Below are 19,157 nucleotides of genomic sequence, written 5' to 3'. Positions count from 1 at the left end.
GCAAATGTATCAAATAAAAAAACTGAAATATCAACATTTACATAAGTATTCAGTGTTGTTGAAGCACCTTTAGCAGCGATTAAAGTCTTGAGTCTTCTTGGGTATTGTCACGTCTGTGTCTGCGTCTGCTCCTGCTTCTCCCCTCCGGCATTCAACGTCGCCAGAGTACTAACCACCGCTCCTGGGATTCATTATTACGCACACCTGGAACTCATCATTACGTGCACGTGTGAATCATTACACCTGGACTCCATTACCTTAATTTCCTCCCCTTTATATGTCTCGCTTCTCAAGCCGGTGGTTTCTGGTCCCCTAGCTGATGCTGTCCCCCACGACACACCTCCACCCCTGGACATCGAGGGGAGCCCGGCGTACGCTGTCAGATCCCTACTGAACTCCCAAAGTTGTGGGGGTCGGCTCCAGTATCTGGTGGACTGGGAGGAGTGTGGCCCAGAGGAGCGGTGTTGGGTTCGGGTGGAGGACATTCTGGACCCAAACATCATCCGTGATTTCCACCTTCGCCGCCTAGACCGACCCCCTCCTCGTCCTCAGGGTCGTCCTGAGGATGGAGCCGCACATCAGAGGGAAGGGGATACTGTCACGTCTGCTCCTGCTTCTCCCCTCAGGCGTACAACGTCGCCAGAGTACCAACCACCGGTCCTGGGATTCCTTGATTCATACCTGGACTCCATTACCTTAATTTCCTCCCCTTTGTGTGTCACTCTCCCAGGTTCCCTCACCAGTTGGTATTGTTTTTGTGTATCGGCATACTGCCTTATGTTAGTGTCGTGGTCTTCTTGTTTTATGAAAGCGTTTCACCTGCACCTGCTTCCGACTCACCGCCCCATCATTACAGGTATGAGACTACAGGCTTGGCGCATATTTGGGGAGTTTCTCCCATTCTTCTCTGCAGATCCTCTCAAGCTCTGTCAGTTTGGATGAGGAGCATTGTTGCACAGCTATTTTCAGGTCTCTCCAGAGATGTTCAATTGGGTTCAAGTCCAGTTCCACTGAAGGACAATCAGAGACTTGTCCCTTCGCCCCAGTCTGAGGTCCTGAGCACAATGGAGCAGGTTTTCATCAAGGATCTCTCTCTATACTTTGCTTAGTTCATCTACCCCTCAATCCTGACTAGTCTCCTAGTCACTGCTGCCGAAAAACCCAGCCACAGCATGATGCTGCCATCACCATGCTTCACCGTAGGGATGGTGCCAGGTTCACTCTAGACGTGACGCTTAGAATTCAGGCCAAAGAGTTCAACCTTGGTTTCATCAGACCAGAGAATCTTGTTTCTCATGGTCTGATTGGTCCTTTAGGTGCCTTTTGGCAAACTCCAAGCGGGCTGTCATGTGCCTTTTACTGAGGAGTGGCTTCCGTCTGGCCACTCTACCATAAAGGCCTGATTGGTGGAGGGATGCAGAGATGCTTTTCCTTTTAGAAGGTTCTCCCATCTCCACAGAGGAACCCTGGAGCTCTGTCAGAGTTATTGGGTTCTTGGTCACCTTCCTGACCAAGGCCCTTCTCCCCCGATTGTTCAGTTTGGCCGGCGGCCTGCTCTAGAAAGTCTTGGTGGTTCCAAACTTCTTCCATTGAAGAATGATGCAGAAATGTTTTGGTACCCTTGCCAAGATCTGTGCCGTTGACACAATCCTTTTCTGAGCACTACGGACATTTCCTTCGACCTCATGTCTTGGTTTTTTGCTCTTACATGCACTGTCAACTGTGGGACATTATTTAGACAGGTGTGCCTTTCCAAATCATGTCCAATTAATTGAATTAACCATAGGTGGACTCCAATCAAGTTGTAGAATCATCTCAAGGATGATCAATGGAAACAGGATGCACCTGAGCTCAATTTCGAATCTCAAAGCAAAGGGTCTAAATACTTGTGTAAATAAGGTATTTCTGTTTTATTATTTTTTATAAATTTGCAAAAAACTCTAAACCTGTTTTCACTTTGTCATTATGGGGTGTGTAGATCGATGAGGAAAAACATGAATTTAATACATTTTAGAACAAGGCTGTAATGTAACAAAATATGGAAAAAGGTTAGGGATCTGAATTACTTTCTGAAAGCAAACTTTCAGAAACTTTCTGTACATCTGCTGTATTAGAAGCAATTATTGGTACCATGATTGTCTTTGAAGAAAAATGTATTTATTTGTAAAAAATATTTACACAAAGATTACCATTCACTACAATGGAGGATCCTGTTTTTTGCTGACAATGCCTTTCATACCAGGGTCTTGAATTTCAATGAGGGGGAAGTCTTTCTCCTCTGGTCAGGAGCAAGGGGCCAGGGTTCCAGTCTAGAAACACAGTTTCATCTGCTAATTTTCAAAATAAAAGCCTGAAACTATGTCTAAAGACTGTTGACACCTTGAGGAAGTGATAGGAAAAGGAATCTGGTTGATATCCCTTTAAATGGAGCAAAGGCAGGCTATGGAACATGGAGTTTTCAAAATAGAAGCCACTTCCGGGTTTGATTTTCCTCAGGGTTTCGCCTGCAATATCCGTTCCGTTATACTCACAGACAATATTTTTGACAGTTTCGGAAACTTTAGAGTGTTTTCTATCCAATACTAATAATAATATGCATATATTAGCAACTGAGACTGAGGAGCAGGCCGTTTAGTTTGGGCAACTTATTCATCCAAGCTACTCAATACTGCCCCCCAGCCATAAGAAGTTAAGCCTAACATTTCAAGAAGCCATACACGGTGTTGCAATGCTATCAGTTTGAGACTTCTAGCTGGTGGCAATAAATACATTACTTGTTCAGTAATTAAAGTTGGAAATTCAAACATTGCCTATGGAAAAAAAAATATATATTTTGAATATACAACTGTCCTGAGTAGGATACCTGAATGACATGAGCCATCCTCGCGCTCTCTCCCAGCTTGGATAGAAAGTTGTTGTGCATAAATGTCACAAGAATTTTCAATCCCAATGATGATAACTCAACTATTTTATCACTTTGACCAATTCCCAGAGGTTTGTAAGACCCTGGGTTTAATAATAATCAGGCAAAGTATCAGATTCTGCAAAAGGTTCATTCTTTATTCAGAGCGTACTCTGAAGTCAAAAAAGCAAACACAGTCATTTTATAACTCCCACCCCCACCTACACACACACACACACACACACACAGTTTATCACTTTTCTACCAGCCTGGCAGTTTATAGCCGTTCCTCTCCTCCCTAGATTAGAGGGGCCTTGGAAGGGCCCTCTTTCCTGTTGTCAGTTTTCAGAGTTATAACCAGGTCATGTGTAGTTCAGTTGTACTTTGTTTTCTCAACTATACCCAGCTCATATTGCGAAATAGTAACACAATGGTCTAGTCACACACATTATTAAATTATGACTCTAACACATTTCATACAATTATATGATTTCAGGGTGGAATACTTTAATCATTACTTTAAACATATAAATTCCTTTATCAATAAAACCAGTCTATTAATGTCAAATAATACAGTCAGTTCAACCTCAAAACACTAGCCTACTAGGGATTGTTTCATTATGCAGTGTACTATCTATAGCTTATACCATATTTAGCAGCTATTTAAAAGCGTTTTATTAAAATGACATCAAATATCCGAACAATTAGGGAAAAAAAGTAGTCAGCTCGAGGATAAAATGCAGCCACTATTTATTGTTGAACTCTGCAAGGATTGTCTGGCTAATAGCCTACACAAATGGGCTGCAATATTCTAAGTAAATTAAATCAAATCCAACTTGAGAGACTCCCCTGGTCTTCTGAAGTCCTCTTTCTTTTGTGTGCAAATGTTTTTACCACGGCCTTTAGGTCCAGGTTGCGGGCCAGACTATTTCTATACTGAGTATTGCCAACCCAGACTTTCCTGAGAAATATTGGATTATCTGTCCATTGCGCTACACACAGTTTTAATTTATTGGCTGTCCAGTATTCAGACAACCTGTCCACAGAGCTTCCTATACAGTTACTATCTTTCCGTAACATGTTAAGCCGGCAACTGAGGAGAATGAGGGGGTCAATTAAAGATGCTGCAGAACTGCTGTAGTTGAAGCACCACTCCCTTTTGCCCAGTTTCCCTGATGTTGCCACGGCAATCAAGCTGTTTTTACCATCCCTGTAACTGTCGCTTCTGTGGAGAGATTGTTTTCTAAGCTAAAACTCATAAAGAACTACCTAAGAAGCATTAGGCTCTTGGTCTGAAATGCGCTTTTGAACACCTGAGTAAACTCCACTCAATGCCCCGGCACCGTCGTAGCCTTGACCACACTCATTGCACTGGCACCGTCGTAGCCTTGACCACACATTTGTTCACCAATATGCGCTTATACTTTCAATCCGTTAAAAATATAGATATATTTGCGGAGGCTGCTGGGGTGTCCAGTACGCCAGTGTGATGTCATCGCTGCTTGCACTGCTCCCTGTGAGCACTGAGTGCTAGTGTGCATGTGAAATTGGTCTGTATAAACCGGATGCAACTCGGATAAAGACAGTCCATGAATCGGACATCTTGGATATTTCAGTGGTAGGGAGCTATCAGACAATTGTCAGAGCATTGTCTTCTTCAAATTGGAATGCCTTTGGTTTGTAAATGGATTTTAGCTATATCACCACCATCTAGTGGCCACAATAAATGAATGACATGCAGAATTTGGTTCAGTTCACCAGCACTGCAGGTGGCAGGCGGGTAAATCATTAATAAAGCCTCAATGGCGCTGCCCATGCTGTCACAGATGCCATAATAGCCCAGATATGAAAATGAGTCCTCTATCTATCTCTATGGTCTCAGCAGATCTCAGAGGTCTTGAAGACTACTTGTGGCATTTCACATTTGCTTGAATTCTATTTCATCTCGCATAAACTATTATTTTGTTCAACCTGTATTTATATGTATTTACAATACCTCTGTTTGCAATGATGGTGGGGAACCACCAAAAATAGTAGACTTTGATACTTTTTAGACATACTGCTGACGTTCACAGAGGCCTCGAATAGCTTCCGTTTGTCAGTCGCGTTGATTGGAAAGGAGACTGTGGGAAGATCTTAATTTGAATTCTCCTCGCGTCCTCTCTCCTTCTCAAAACCCATTGTATGAGAAAGCCAGAGGTACCGCCCCTCTGATCTTCTCCTCCAATGGGTTTTGAGAAGGAGACGAGGAGAAAGGACGCGAGGCTCCACAATTGAGATGGTCCCTGTTTCTGCTTCACTTGCCCAGTGAGCTTCGGCGCACACTGGTAGGATTCGGATATTCTATTCTAACACTTCAATGGAGGAACAGCCCAAAGAACGGGCACAAGATAGACGATATCACCACTATGGAGAAGAAAGAAATCATATTCAATACAAATCATCTATAAAAAATGATCAGATCTACTTCCAGTACCAGGAAACGCAGACGAAGAAAACAGGTTGGGCCATCCGGAAAAGTTAGCCAGCTAATACAAATTACTTAACTAGCTAGATAGCCACATTATTACCGACGTCAATGTAGCGTGCTAGCTCGCAAGACAGTCATAGCAGGATGGTAGCGAGCTGGTAAATATCAATTTAACCTATTAGTTAGCTGTGACTAGAGTTGAGTATGGCTAGTTTAGGGATAGTTAAGTCGCGTGACAGCTGTCGCTGGTGGTTTGACAGAGGGGATTGACCTTGTGCGCCGGTTTTACCACCCATTTCTACATTTATGGTACTCTTGACAATTCCCCTGTGTGACTAATTAGTCATTTTGTAGTTAAATTATTTTGTGACGTGAATACGTTGAGTTTACCCCACAAAGTAAGGGCTAATTTGGTATGAATTCCGTGGAATATTTTGTTAACAAAAACAAGCCGGCTCCACTGGAATGTTCTGAATTGCCATTTCCTGTCGGCCATGTTAGAAAATGCAAGCGGGGAAGCTAACGAGCTAACTGGCTAATCCTAATAACGAGAGGGAGCATAAAATACGTTTCAATGTTATTTTGTTTACAAATTACCACTTGGCTACAGTCAGGGCTACAAAAGCAAGATGACTAGTTACTTAACTTAATTTTGAGACTTTCCAGTTATTTAAATAACTACTGGAGCTAGTGCCAGACATTTTAAACTTACGCAGCTGCGGCTTGGTCGGGCCTGTTGCGTCTATCTAACTAGCCATGAAGCCACGCAAACATGTTAGCCTGGGTAGATGACCTGAGGAGTGTTATTAACACAGTTAGTTGTCTTTCTAGTTAGCTGATTGATGCATAGGATTTAGATTTTTAATAAACAATTCTTAAACAATTGCTTACTGATGTTTTAGCTACATGATTTGAAATGTAATTGTAGCATCGCCAGTTTATTTCGACTAGTTTAGACTTGATGCAAACAAAATTGTGCATACATTGAACCCTCGCTTCAGTTCAGATAAGGAAAATAAAACGCTTAACACAATTTTGTTATTCTATAACATTACTTAAGATGTTTGTTAACTCATATTGTATACAGATATCTTAGGAGCAAGATGGCAAATCATTAATTTAGTTGAAAGCTTTGTCTTTAGACGCTAGTGTGTTAAATACTGTTGAATTATAGCTAGCAAAGTCAGGCTCAGTCGCACTGACAACCACCTTCCGGTTACTAAAAGTTCTAGGACTGTAGGTAATGGCTATTTCTACATACAGCACACGTTTTTCTGAAGTGACTTAAGTATGGTATCTGTTAACAAGTAGGCTATGGGACTACTATGTTCAAGGGAATCTGATCTGGGCACTGGCATGGTTGCTTGCTACCAGCTGACCTATTCAGTCTAAATTGCCATGATACAGCAGCGTCTTATGAAGGCCTCACCATGTTTCCTGCAAAAGGAGCTTTGAGGTTGCATAGGTCTTGTAAACAGATTAGGGCTGTTAGTCCCTTTTGATATAGAGAGGTGGTAGGGAATTATGGAATTTCCTTGGACTTATGTTTGTGTGTCTGTTCACATGTTATTCTATCACTGGCAGTGCAATTTTCTTTTGTTTCCATTTACAGACAATGGGAAAATAAACACCAGTGACGTGGAGGGGGAGAAGATACTGTCTGCAAATTATTTTTTTTGTATCCCTCGTCCCACCAACAGCAATGGTAACAGACATTTGATAAACACTAATGTAAAACAGAAGTCAACACGAAAGGTTTATACCACTCTTTCAAAAATGGATAGCAAAGAAGGTTTTGATCACAAGAACAATATGGACAGCGACAAGGACTTGGATTTCACTAATGACTATGAGGGAAAGCTGTTGGACAAGGATTCTGCATTGCTTCTGAATGGGGTGGTAAACTCTGCTCATATTACCAATGGTTACTCCAGCAAGTCACCCCCTGACAACGATTGCAGTGGCTCAGAAAGTGGATATACTACTCCTAAGAAACGCAAGGCCAGACGCAACAGCATCAAGAACACAGAGCATGTGCCAAGCGAAAAGGAGAGAGCCATGCAGCAGGGTAATGCTACACAGGAGCCAGAAGCTTCTGGACTTGAACCAATGGAGAAAGCGGTGAACTCGAGACTTGTCCATAAAGCAGATGCCCAGACAGCAGTCAGGCAGATGGGGGCCCCAGAAGTGGCTATGGGTGAGTTGCAGAGGAAAAACTCAGACAGTAAAACTGCTGCAGTTGCCTTTGGTAAAAAGTTTGAGGATAGGCCCAAAGCCAAGCTCTCAACCTCTACAAAAGAGGACTCTTGGACTTTATTTAAGCCCCCTCCCGTATTTCCTGTGGACAACAGTAGAGCTAAAATAGTGCCCAAGATCAGTTATGCAAGTAAAGTTAAGGAGAACCTCAACAAAGCAGCCCAAGCTGGAGGAGAGATGCATCCTCCTCAGGTGCCTGATAGATTATCACAGGTCCCCATGTCTGCTATGAAAACCATCACCTCAGCTAGCATTACTAATGGTCCTGTTTCTGGAAATGGAAATTGTTATCCCTCTGTTGGTACCTTCTTCACTCCTGCTGCTAGTAGTATTCCACCAGCCCCCTCTCTCCCATGCGGGGAGAACGTAGCATCCTTTTTGGACAATGACTGTAGTTCTTCAACCAACCTTACAGCAGATCTGAGAAAGTGTACTCTTTTCATTTACCCCCTAAACCCTTTAAATATGCAACCTGTGCTCCCGAGTGCTCGCCAAGTGGACACCCCAGCTGCTCAGACAAATCAGAAAGCCTTGGGGGACATCTTCCAGAATCAGTGGGGGCTGTCCTTCATCAATGAGCCAAATGTGGGGCCAGAAGGTGGAAGAGGGCAGGTAGCTGCTGTGGAGGGAAAGGCTACGGTGGTCACATTTCAAGGGGAGCCATGCCCTGCTGTTGCAGCTGAGCCAGGCCTTGACGCTAGCCTATCAATCCCAGAGCCTTTCCTTCTCACTTTGGCTCAAGACTCAGAGAAAAGGACTAGTGCCCCAGCTTGCCCCCCTGCTACAATAAAGGGTGAGGATGGGGCAAAGGCTCAACTGTCTGGACTGGATGAGACGAAGGTTGAGGCGAAGGGTCTAGGTGCAGTTGTGGCCTCTGGTAAATACATTAGTGATGAGCCTGCACAGGCCCCCCTGACCAACCTGGTGTTGGGTCCATCTAAAGAGCAGACCCACTCTAAGAGCCTGGACGGAGGTAGCTGTGGGTTGTTTGATCTGAAAGCTGCTGTTACTTATCACACTAAAGGTAAGTCATCTTGCTCTGCTGTGTCATTTCTATAAACACATGGTAGTACCAGTGCTTGACTTGGGAAGAAAGCAGTGCAGGTCCATTAGACCATGTTCACAAAATGTACATTATGCTATAGCTATATCTGATTATTCGCTGTTAACTTAAGGGTTCATACACATTTTAACTGATGGAATTTCATGACTTCTAACCAAATTTCCATGACCAATAATTAGTGGTGTCTCCTACATGAAAAAGTCTGCATAAATGTGATATTGACACTAGAAGGCTGCTGGTCTGTTTTCTATATGAGCAGCTGATGTTTAGGCTACAATGTGGTGTTTTAGAGCGGGGCTTGAACAAAAGCCTGCACACCCCAGTAGCTCTCCTATAGGATGGTTGGCCACCCTTATAAGGTTAAGTATCTATGCACGGCATAGAAGTTGTTTGTCGTTTAGGCTATTAGAATATTTTTTTAATGTCGGAATTACATGGCTAGCCTACTGTTTCAATAGAGGAATCCCAGCTTTCCAATAATGGTATCAGATTTATTTCTCAACCGTGCTGGTGGAAAAGGCATCAACATTAATGCTTATACAGTGCCTTGCGAAAGTATTCGGCCCCCTTGAACTTTGCGACCTTTTGCCACATTTCAGGCTTCAAACATAAAGATATAAAACTGTTTTTTTGTGAAGAATCAACAAGTGGGACACAATTATGAAGTGGAACGACATTTATTGGATATTTCAAACTTTTTTAACAAATCAAAAATTGAGCGTGCAAAATTATTCAGCCCCCTTAAGTTAATACTTTGTAGCGCCACCTTTTTCTGCGATTACAGCTGTAAGTCGCTTGGGGTATGTCTCTATCAGTTTTGCACATCGAGAGACTGACATTTTTTCCCATTCCTCCTTGCAAAACAGCTCGAGCTCAGTGAGGTTGGATGGAGAGCATTTGTGAACAGCAGTTTTCAGTTCTTTCCACAGATTCTCGATTGGATTCAGGTCTGGACTTTGACTTGGCCATTCTAACACCTGGATATGTTTATTTTTGAACCATTCCATTGTAGATTTTGCTTTATGTTTTGGATCATTGTCTTGTTGGATGACAAATCTCCGTCCCAGTCTCAGGTCTTTTGCAGACTCCATCAGGTTTTCTTCCAGAATGGTCCTGTATTTGGCTCCATCCATCTTCCCATCAATTTTAACCATCTTCCCTGTCCCTGCTGAAGAAAAGCAGGCCCAAACCATGATGCTGCCACCACCATGTTTGACAGTGGGGATGGTGTGTTCAGGGTGATGAGCTGTGTTGCTTTTACGCCAAACATAACATTTTGCATTGTTGCCAAAAAGTTCAATTTTGGTTTCATCTGACCAGAGCACCTTCTTCCACATGTTTGGTGTGTCTCCCAGGTGGCTTGTGGCAAACTTGAAACAACACTTTTTATGGATATCTTTAAGAAATGGCTTTCTTCTTGCCACTCTTCCATAAAGGCCAGATTTGTGCAATATACGACTGATTGTTGTCCTATGGACAGTCTCCCACCTCAGCTGTAGATCTCTGCAGTTCATCCAGAGTGATCATGGGCCTCTTGGCTGCATCTCTGATCAGTCTTCTCCTTGTATGAGCTGAAAGTTTAGAGGGACGGCCAGGTCTTGGTAGATTTGCAGTGGTCTGATACTCCTTCCATTTCAATATTATCGCTTGCACAGTGCTCCTTGGGATGTTTAAAGCTTGGGAAATCTTTTTGTATCCAAATCCGGCTTTAAACCTCTTCACAACAGTATCTCGGACCTGCCTGGTGTGTTCCTTGTTCTTCATGATGCTCTCTGCGCTTTTAACGGACCTCTGAGACTATCACAGTGCAGGTGCATTTATACGGAGACTTGATTACACACAGGTGGATTGTATTTATCATCATTAGTCATTTAGGTCAACATTGGATCATTCAGAGATCCTCACTGAACTTCTGGAGAGAGTTTGCTGCACTGAAAGTAAAGGGGCTGAATAATTTTGCACGCCCAATTTTTCAGTTTTTGATTTGTTAAAAAAGTTTGAAATATCCAATAAATGTCGTTCCACTTCATGATTGTGTCCCACTTGTTGTTGATTCTTCACAAAAAAATACAGTTTTATATCTTTATGTTTGAAGCCTTAAATGTGGCAAAAGGTCGCGAAGTTCAAGGGGGCCGAATACTTTCGCAAGGCACTGTAGCTAAATGGTTAAGTAGCGCGAGAGCTTGTAGTATGACTAGTTATGTTTTGAATTGGCTATATAGTTAGTCTATCATTATTTTATAGGCTACCTCTGGCAACGGCCCACTGGCACACACGCAAATGATGCACAGCACACAGAGACACGCTGAAGGTTAGGCCTAATTCTGATCATGGCTGATAGATTGATAATATACTGTATTTAGGAAAACGCAATATTAAAATTCCATGACTTTCCCTTATTTGATAACTTGGAAAAGCGCATTCAGGCATGGCGCATTCTCAATCTGCGCATTCTCAAACTCAGTCTACTGGTACGCATATACCGGATTCACAGACTAGTGGCAAATAAACCTGAACACAGTGGAATCAGGCTATGAATGCCCACTCTCCATTGCTATTTGATTCCTGTCCCACCTTCATTCCGTTTTGATCAACCTTTTTTTTGACGCTGTGTGTGAATCCGGGCCGGCGATAGGCAACTTTGTTTCATAGAGGAGCCGGTATGCAGTTCTCAAAAAATTGGAGGTGCCGGTACAGCACTTCAGACAGCTCTGGCCCATGTCGAGCACTGGTTATTACACATTGGTAGCTTTAGCCTACTATTTCACTTGCACCAAAAGCTTTTAATCCTTTAGCATCACATTATTTTGTGTAAAAAAATATATTATGCACCTGGAGGTATTAATCGATCTTTGTTTTTTCTATACAGAAATGGAACATGTTTTCAATTTGCAAAAACAAGGTAAAGGTCTCTTCTGTATAGTGTTTTCAAAGTTGTGAAATTGGGTTTTCTATTTGATGTTCAAACGGTATACAGCTGAAGTTTGAATAATATACATTATGAATTGCTAACTACGTTCCACAGGGCCTACACACTGAAACATTTCTGTCCTTCCCCCAGATCCAAAAAGAGTAGTCTTCTATGACAAGACCAAGGATGGACCTGATCAGTGAGGTAGTGAATGTCTGTCAACACTAACCTCCTCCCTACCTGGGTGCTGCGGTTATAATCCCCTTGGAAAAAAAAAATCGAGACAACTGTGATATTGGGACTGACGGATGAGTGTCCTGTGACAGACTTTCATTGAAAATATAGAATGGCATAATGGGGACACATTTTTTGCCGGGGGTGGGGGGCATCGCCGCAGAGGAGAGGAAGACGAGGGGAAGGGTAATGTGAGGACGTATAAATCCAAGTATTGGAATTAATTTGAGCACAGAAGCTTCTGACGCTCTGGACTACACAAAGACGCAAACACTTGAAAGAGATGCTGGGTGCCTCAGACTCCCATGTGAACGGACACTTGTGACACTTTCTGCTGTGTTAGACATTGGTCTCATAGCGCCTTCCTCTGGGTGTTGAGGAGAAATAAGATGAAGGCCCAAACTGCACCTCCCAAGCCTTTATCCTGTTGCCCATTGAACTATATATGGCGAGTATCGGTCTTACAGTAAGATGCCTCAATCACTTTATGTCCTCATGCATTCAAATTATTCCAATATATGTAGATCTGTGCTATGATTTATACATACACATCAGTATATGTGCAAATTTGAATTCATTTTGAAATAAAATGAACTATAAGCTCAGATAAGAATGCCTTGAAACTGAAAGATTACGAGAAGACTGTTAGGCTGCAGGTTAAATGATAAATACATTTGAGGGAAAGCATTTGTCTTAATTACTTTAGTGAAATAACTATGCCCAGCAAAGAACTGACTGCTGGGTATCTCTTGACACCCATTTTGTTTTGTATGGTTTAGCGATTTCAGATGTGATCTACAGTAGGAACAAACTCCCAGAGCACAGATGGGTTCATTCTAATCTTGTGGTTCGGTTCTCACTTTTTGGTAGGCATGCTAATCAGTTGAAAAAACAGTTTTATTATATAATTGTCTTCATCTGAGTTTTGCTTTTATGTTTATTATTTTGACTCTTCTTAAGCCCTTGCAGTTGTCAGTCCACATAATTAATTTCAAATTAAGATGGATGTAGGCTGTTCCTTAATTTGTAGCTTCTCTTGAGCTATTCACCTGATTGTGGGAGTTTTATGAAAGATGAGAAGTGACTTATTGTGGCACAAGGGCTATGTATGTGTTTTTTTTTTTGGTTTGGTGTATTTGATCCGTAAGAGGCTCAAGATGTCAGTAATTCATTAGACCCACCTAGGCTATATTTGCTGATACTACATGGAGAAATGGCTCATTTCCTTATTTTCTTGCTCAAGCAATTTGCTTTTCATTTGCTAGCCAACTTATTCAGCCTAAGATACTCTTTGCTTTTTCAGCTTTTGGTCTTTTAATCTCTCTCTAGTTATGACAATGTATTTCTTGCACAGAGTATTGGTGTGGATGAGACTTGAAAAGTCGCAGTTTAATATAACCAAGAAAAGATGACAGAACCATCGCAATACTAATTATTTCATGTCGCAGACCAGCCACTTTGTTATACTGTTTGTAGAGATGTGGTGATAATTTCATAATACAGTTTCATCCAGTCAGTGTCTTTGATCAAAGTGGTTGTGTCAAGAGGCCTATACATGGCAAGGCAGGCCACATTTGGTAATACAATGAGTGGACAGCCACAATGTCATTGGAACTACCATCTCTTTTTTTTCTCTTTTTTTGGGGCTAAGGGAGGAAGTGTCTTAGCTTATTTTCTCTAGCATAAGTGATTTGGTTGTGTGGATTAATAGCACTTTATGTAACACTTTTAAAAAAATATATATTTTAATTACTACAGATACACATACTATATGAAATACTAACTTCTTTTAAGAATGGCTTTGGACTGTTGTTCTTTTTAAGACAAATAAATGAATAAATACCGAAATACAAAATGTCACTCAGGTAGTATTGTTAAAGCCATGACAAAGTTGGATAATATTGTGTTCTGCCAAATGGTTCAGAACAAAATCCTCGTATTGTGCTCAAATATGAATTGGAGTGATATTTAATAATGAACTACAGAGCTGTGATTTAAAATACCAAAACATTTTGCTTGCCGAAAACACTGACATGGCTTGCAATCAGCTGTCATAGATATGTAGGCTTCGAACCTTTACGTTTTCTGTTCAGGCAATTTCACTTTAAGCACACTGATTTCCACCGGTTTCCACCTGTAATAGGACAGTGTGATCTTACTGTCCCTGATTTTTAGACTTTATTATTATTATTTTACCTCTTCATTCATGGGCTGAAGCATTTCTGAGTGTACCTACTGCTGAATCCCAGTCCAGGTTATATGCAAAGGCAGGAATCTATGCCTGAGATTCCTAGTCCAGCCCTCTCTTGGGGTTCCTGGTAACCTCTTGGCTTATTCTTGCAGACAAAGGGAAGTACAAGATGGTCAAACACACCCCTGTTGTGTACAAAACTGTGTCTCACACACTAAGTTACTTCACTGTGGAATTCTGAGCAAAGGATAGACCTCTGGGACGTGGTATTTAAAACCTTTAGTTTTGCTTCCATTCTATGCCGTGTGTTGAAGTATTATCAGATTAGATCAGCTTCAATCAAGAGCACAATATCTTATTTTGCTAATGCTGCACAACAGCGAAAATATCACTTATTTTGACTTGATTGGCAGCGGAAATTATTTTTGTGCGATGGACAACCCAGTTTGCAATGGTGGACAATAGCGGCAAAAAGTGTTTTGGATTTTTGTGCTATAATTGTTTATGCACAGTTGATGTAACTTTACTGGGTTCCCTAAATATTGGAATATGAAACACCAGATCATACCATGAGGTAAAAAAGCCAAAACAAGCTGTCTTTTTCATAACTCTAACCCTTTTTTTACATTTGATCCTGAGTGGAAGAACAAGAAGCCCTATGCTTCTTTGTAAAACGGGGGGGGGGGGCAAGTCTCTTGCCTGGGTGTGTAGAAATGTGCTAACAGTCCAAAGTACTTCATCTGTTCATTGTTTTTGATTCCGACATGTCCCCTTATGTTGAATTTGATTCTTAAAGCCCCTGTGCAGTCAAATGTAATTTCCTGTGTTTTATATATTTCCACACTGAGGTTGTAATAATATTGTGAAAATGATGATAATGACCAGAAATTTCAGCCTGTGTTGGTGGGATGGAGTTTTGGCCTGCCTGGTGACATCACTATGCGGTAAATTAGTTAATAGACCAATAAGAAAGAGTTCCAAACCTCTCTGCCAGTAACAGCTAGGCAAGTTTTCAGTTTTCCTACTCAGGCCACTCCCAGACAGTCCTAGCAATTATTATGTTGAGAAATTGTTCTTTGCTAAGCTTTTTTTCCCCAATTAAATCAGTCAAATATAATCACACTAAGGTACCTATTGTTCCCAGAAATGATTTGATATTTAGGTAACAGCTGCATTGGACCTTTTTTTAGAGGGATCAGTGATCTCCAGGGAAATATTGCAAAAGTCTTCAAGCACTTAAGCAAAATGGGTGTTTTTATTTTTCTTGTCCATGCATTTCAGAAAAACATATAGCTATATTACTTAACGATAGTGTTGTAGCCTGTAAACCAAAAACCGGTTCTTAATGGAGATTGTTTAATGAGCACTCTGCTGGGCAAGTGAGCGAGTTGGTGTGATGAAAGAAAAGCATGAAAGTGAAGATTCTCTGTATTTTCAACCCCCTTAGGAGGTGCAAGCACCTCAAGGATACTCACACAGGCCTCTGAGTTCTGAATGATTGGTTAGGCCACTTTGCCTAGCTGTTTGGTGTGTGTGTGTGTGTGTGTGTGTGTGAAAGTGAGTTCTTCCAATTATATGCAAGTGTCCCATTTTTTTTTCAAGACCTCATGTTCAGGTGCCTGTGTGAAAAGTATGCTTTTACAGTAATTTTAAGAATATTTTTGTGTGTTTTGAAAATTGTTACTAAAAGCGATGTGCCATTTTCTTTGTCCAATTTCTTTCTACAACATTTTGCAATGCTGTTGAACATTTCTTACAGCTTCCTTTCACTGACATGGAAGAAGCTGAAAGCAATGTGCGTTTTAGCTGTTTTGAATGAATTTCACAGCTCTCAATCATATGACCTGCAAATAATTGTTCAGTGGGCTTGCGTTTGAATAAACTGCTTGCTGGTATATTCTAGTCAGTCCGTTATGGTCTGAAGTAGAGCAACGTTGACTTTTACTTTTCAATTGATCTAACACGTGTTTAATAAGCTGTTTTTTATTTTTGAATGTTCACTTTTTATTTGTAGTTGCACAACCCGAGCGAAACTACTTTGCTTCAAAGGAAAATGGGGAGAATTAGGCAAAGGTGTCTCATTTGATCATAACACGTACCTACTTTTTAAAAGACCATTTATGTTACTGTACATTGAAGCTGAATTCTCAATTTTATATAAAGCCCCAATGTTCGGATCCTTGTGGCTGAAAACAATGTTAAGCCTACTCCTTGCTTAGTTTTGCTATTTTTCAGAGTACACATGATTTATGTTCAATGCATTTCCTCAAATAGTAATGGTGGCGATGTGAGCACTGAACACCAAGTGTTCCTGATAAGAATTTCTCCCTGACATTCATCACGTGTTAAAGGGGAGCGATGTAAAGGAGATATATGTACTGTTTGATAACCATCTTATTTCAAGTTTGCCAAAGGTACAGTACACAACTCAAATATTCAGCTACTGTATGGTCCATGCACTTAGATTGGAAAGACTGATGGTTTAAGCCTAAGCCACCTGTTGTCTGAGCCAGTCAGGTTTGGGTGGGACCACAGCAGCTGAATGCAATTGTGGGAGTCTGTCCCCCCCAAACCCATAAATAGAAATAATAACAAATACCAAAAGTGCTGCTTCTTCCGGTTATCGATTGTCTGTAATGGGAAATGCTGGACTTAGTGTTTTGTGCTCCATTTTTGTCCTGTCTCCCACTTCTTGCTGTCATGCCTGCTGTTAAAACGTTTTTGTATGGGGGGAGTGGGCGGGCGCACGCATGTTTACTCTCTTTGGCACCTGAGATATTTGTAGACACACATCACTATGTTAACGACAAGGAAGAAGTGTTATTTCTAGGGCTCCACAGTGCTACTGCTTCTTTTGAAAGGTGGTGTGGTCATACGGAATATGTGTCTGAAGATTACAGCTGTGTGGTGCCAAGTCCATCTCTGTACCAGTTCTCACTGTCATATCTTGTTGTGCCTGTTGATGAGTTATCAATCTGCTCCATGTAAATTGACCCCCTCAGAATTCGAGGCAACAGCAGAAAGTGTATTTTATAATTTGACATTTAAGTGTTAATGTGACATCTGAAAAGGTTTAACAACTGCATCACATGAGTACCTAAATGTATTTTTTATTTTTAAAGCATGAAAATATCCCTTAAATTCCAAACCAATGTAATAAATTAAAGAAATTCAGTGTTCACAATTTCAGTTTCCATTAGTGTTCCATTTCCGTTTTAAAGTTGTTTTCTTCTCCCTCACCCTAACATTTTCAATTGAAATGTCATTGCATGGAAATCTTGGGACAAGACTTGGAAAATTGAAGAAGTGTGCCTGATTCCACAGGAGGCTGCTGAGGGGAGGATGGCTCATAATAATGGCTGGACCAGAAACCATGTATTTGAGTTCGATACCATTCCATTTATTCCGTTCCAGCCATTACCATGACCCTGTCCTCACCAATTAAGGTGCCACCAACCTCCTGTGCCTGAAATGACAATAGAGCCCCACAGTAGTGTGATAATACCCATAAACTCTAGTGGTGTTTCCAATTATTTTTCCACCATTTTTACCACAAGGTTTTTTAGAAAGCCTTTAAAATAAAGGGCTGTGTTTCTCATCGGCTTACCTGGCATGACGTTTTAATAACCATAAATCTCTCCCAGACAAGGTGACTTACCAATATATTTGGCTCTATTTACTCTGATTTTAAAATGCTAATTACCATCAAAGTAGACATGCAAGACTACAAATCCCTGCAAGCTCCTGCACGTCATCTCTAGCTGACACCTTTGTTAACAGGCATTGTGTCGATTTAAAACTTGCACAAGACAGTTCACAGAATTGTCCATTTAAAGAAATGTAGCCAATTTATTAATTACTACATTTAATATAGTTAATCCTGAGATTTGGCAGGTGCCCATTCCAACCCTCAGACAATTTACAAATGAAGCATTTGTGTTTAGTGGGTCCGCCAGATCAGAAGCAGAGATATTCAAGGATGCTCTCTTGATAAGTGTGTGAATTGGACCATTTTTCTGTCCTGCTCAGCATTCAAAATGTAACTTTTGGGTGTTAGGGAAAATGTATGGAGTAAGAAGTATATTTTATTTAGGAATGTAGGGAGCCAAAATATAAATAGTAAAGGACAGAGACCCCCAAAAAACTACTTAGTAGTACTTTATAAAGTATTTTTACTGAAGTACTTTACACCACTGGAAACCCTGTGGGCAAATGAGGAACAGCAAGTACCCAAAGAAGAGGCAATATTAGGTTACCCATTCATAAAAATTTGAGGCTACTTTAGATAGCAGAAAAACATTCATTTGTCTGTCTGAAAATAAACATGAGTGGTAAAGTGCTGTCCCAGTTACCCTGACAACACCCCCATCTCCTGGTGGTCCTGAAACACTGCAGTATAGCTATTCATATTGTGGCAAGCAGCACTTCTTGGGATTGGGTTTGCTGTTAGCTAGAATGAAGCTGTGTAAAGCTGATGGCTGTATGTCTGTCTTTGTTTCTGTGTGTTCGGACTTTCTGCTTCTCTCAGGTCTCAGGTGCTGAGTAGCAGATCTAAATTGTTTTCTGATCTAGTTTGACTGATCTGCCTCGCTCAGTGGCGTCCATCTGCAAATCCCAGCTGGAGTGTAACGCACACAAAGAGAGTGGATTTGAACTAGAGGTCGACAGATTATGATTTTTCAACGCCGATACCGATTATTGGAGGTCCAAAAAAGCCGATGCCGATTAATTGGACGTTTTTTTAGAAATGTATTTGTAATAATGACAATTACAACAATATTGAATGAACACTTATTTTAACTTAATATAATACATCAATAAAATCAATTTAGCCTCAAATAAATAATGAAACATGTTCAATTTGTTTTAAGTAATGCAAAAACAAAGTGTTGGAGAAGAAAGTAAAAGTGCCATATGTGCCATGTAAGAAAGCTAACGTTTAAGTTCCTTGCTCAGAACATGAGAACATATGAAAGCTGGTGGTTCATTTTAACATGAGTCTTCAATATTCCCAGGTAAGAAGTTTTAGGTTGTAGTTATTATAGGAATTATAGGACTATTTCTCTCTATACCATTTGTATTTCATTAACCTTTGACTATTGGATGGTCTTATAGGCACTTTAGTATTGC

The 19,157-nt window shown here is 41.0% G+C and overlaps 1 protein-coding gene across 2 annotated transcripts; it reads left to right on the top strand.

Annotated features, from left to right (window-relative positions):
* Window positions 1-5,186: 5,186 nt before the first annotated feature.
* LOC112259080 (nuclear fragile X mental retardation-interacting protein 2) lies at window positions 5,187-17,211 on the top strand. 2 transcript variants are annotated; one of them, XM_024433844.2, is made up of 4 exons: window positions 5,187-5,403; window positions 6,985-8,652; window positions 11,561-11,593; window positions 11,753-17,211. In XM_024433844.2, exons 1-4 carry the CDS (start codon window positions 5,262-5,264, stop codon window positions 11,803-11,805), a joined length of 1,896 nt encoding a protein of 631 aa, XP_024289612.2. In that variant the 5' UTR covers window positions 5,187-5,261; the 3' UTR covers window positions 11,806-17,211. The 2 variants fall into 2 exon arrangements, with proteins under 2 accessions (XP_024289612.2, XP_042182648.1); XM_042326714.1 differs by having other exon boundaries at window positions 5,398-5,530.
* Window positions 17,212-19,157: the final 1,946 nt, after the last annotated feature.

Source organism: Oncorhynchus tshawytscha, linkage group LG09 (genome assembly GCF_018296145.1).
Source record: "Oncorhynchus tshawytscha isolate Ot180627B linkage group LG09, Otsh_v2.0, whole genome shotgun sequence".
Lineage (NCBI taxonomy): Eukaryota > Metazoa > Chordata > Actinopteri > Salmoniformes > Salmonidae > Oncorhynchus > Oncorhynchus tshawytscha.
This window is presented reverse-complemented; position numbering and strand designations above follow the sequence as displayed.

Bases quoted from the DNA above. Each gene is read 5' to 3' on its own strand.
- LOC112259080 (XM_024433844.2), top strand. From the start codon at position 5,262: ATGGAGGAACAGCCCAAAGAACGGGCACAAGATAGACGATATCACCAC. The intron at 5,404-6,984 runs GTTGGGCCATCC...TTCCATTTACAG, and splicing joins AACGCAGACGAAGAAAACAG to ACAATGGGAAAATAAACACC. The intron at 11,594-11,752 runs GTAAAGGTCTCT...TCCTTCCCCCAG, and splicing joins TTTCAATTTGCAAAAACAAG to ATCCAAAAAGAGTAGTCTTC.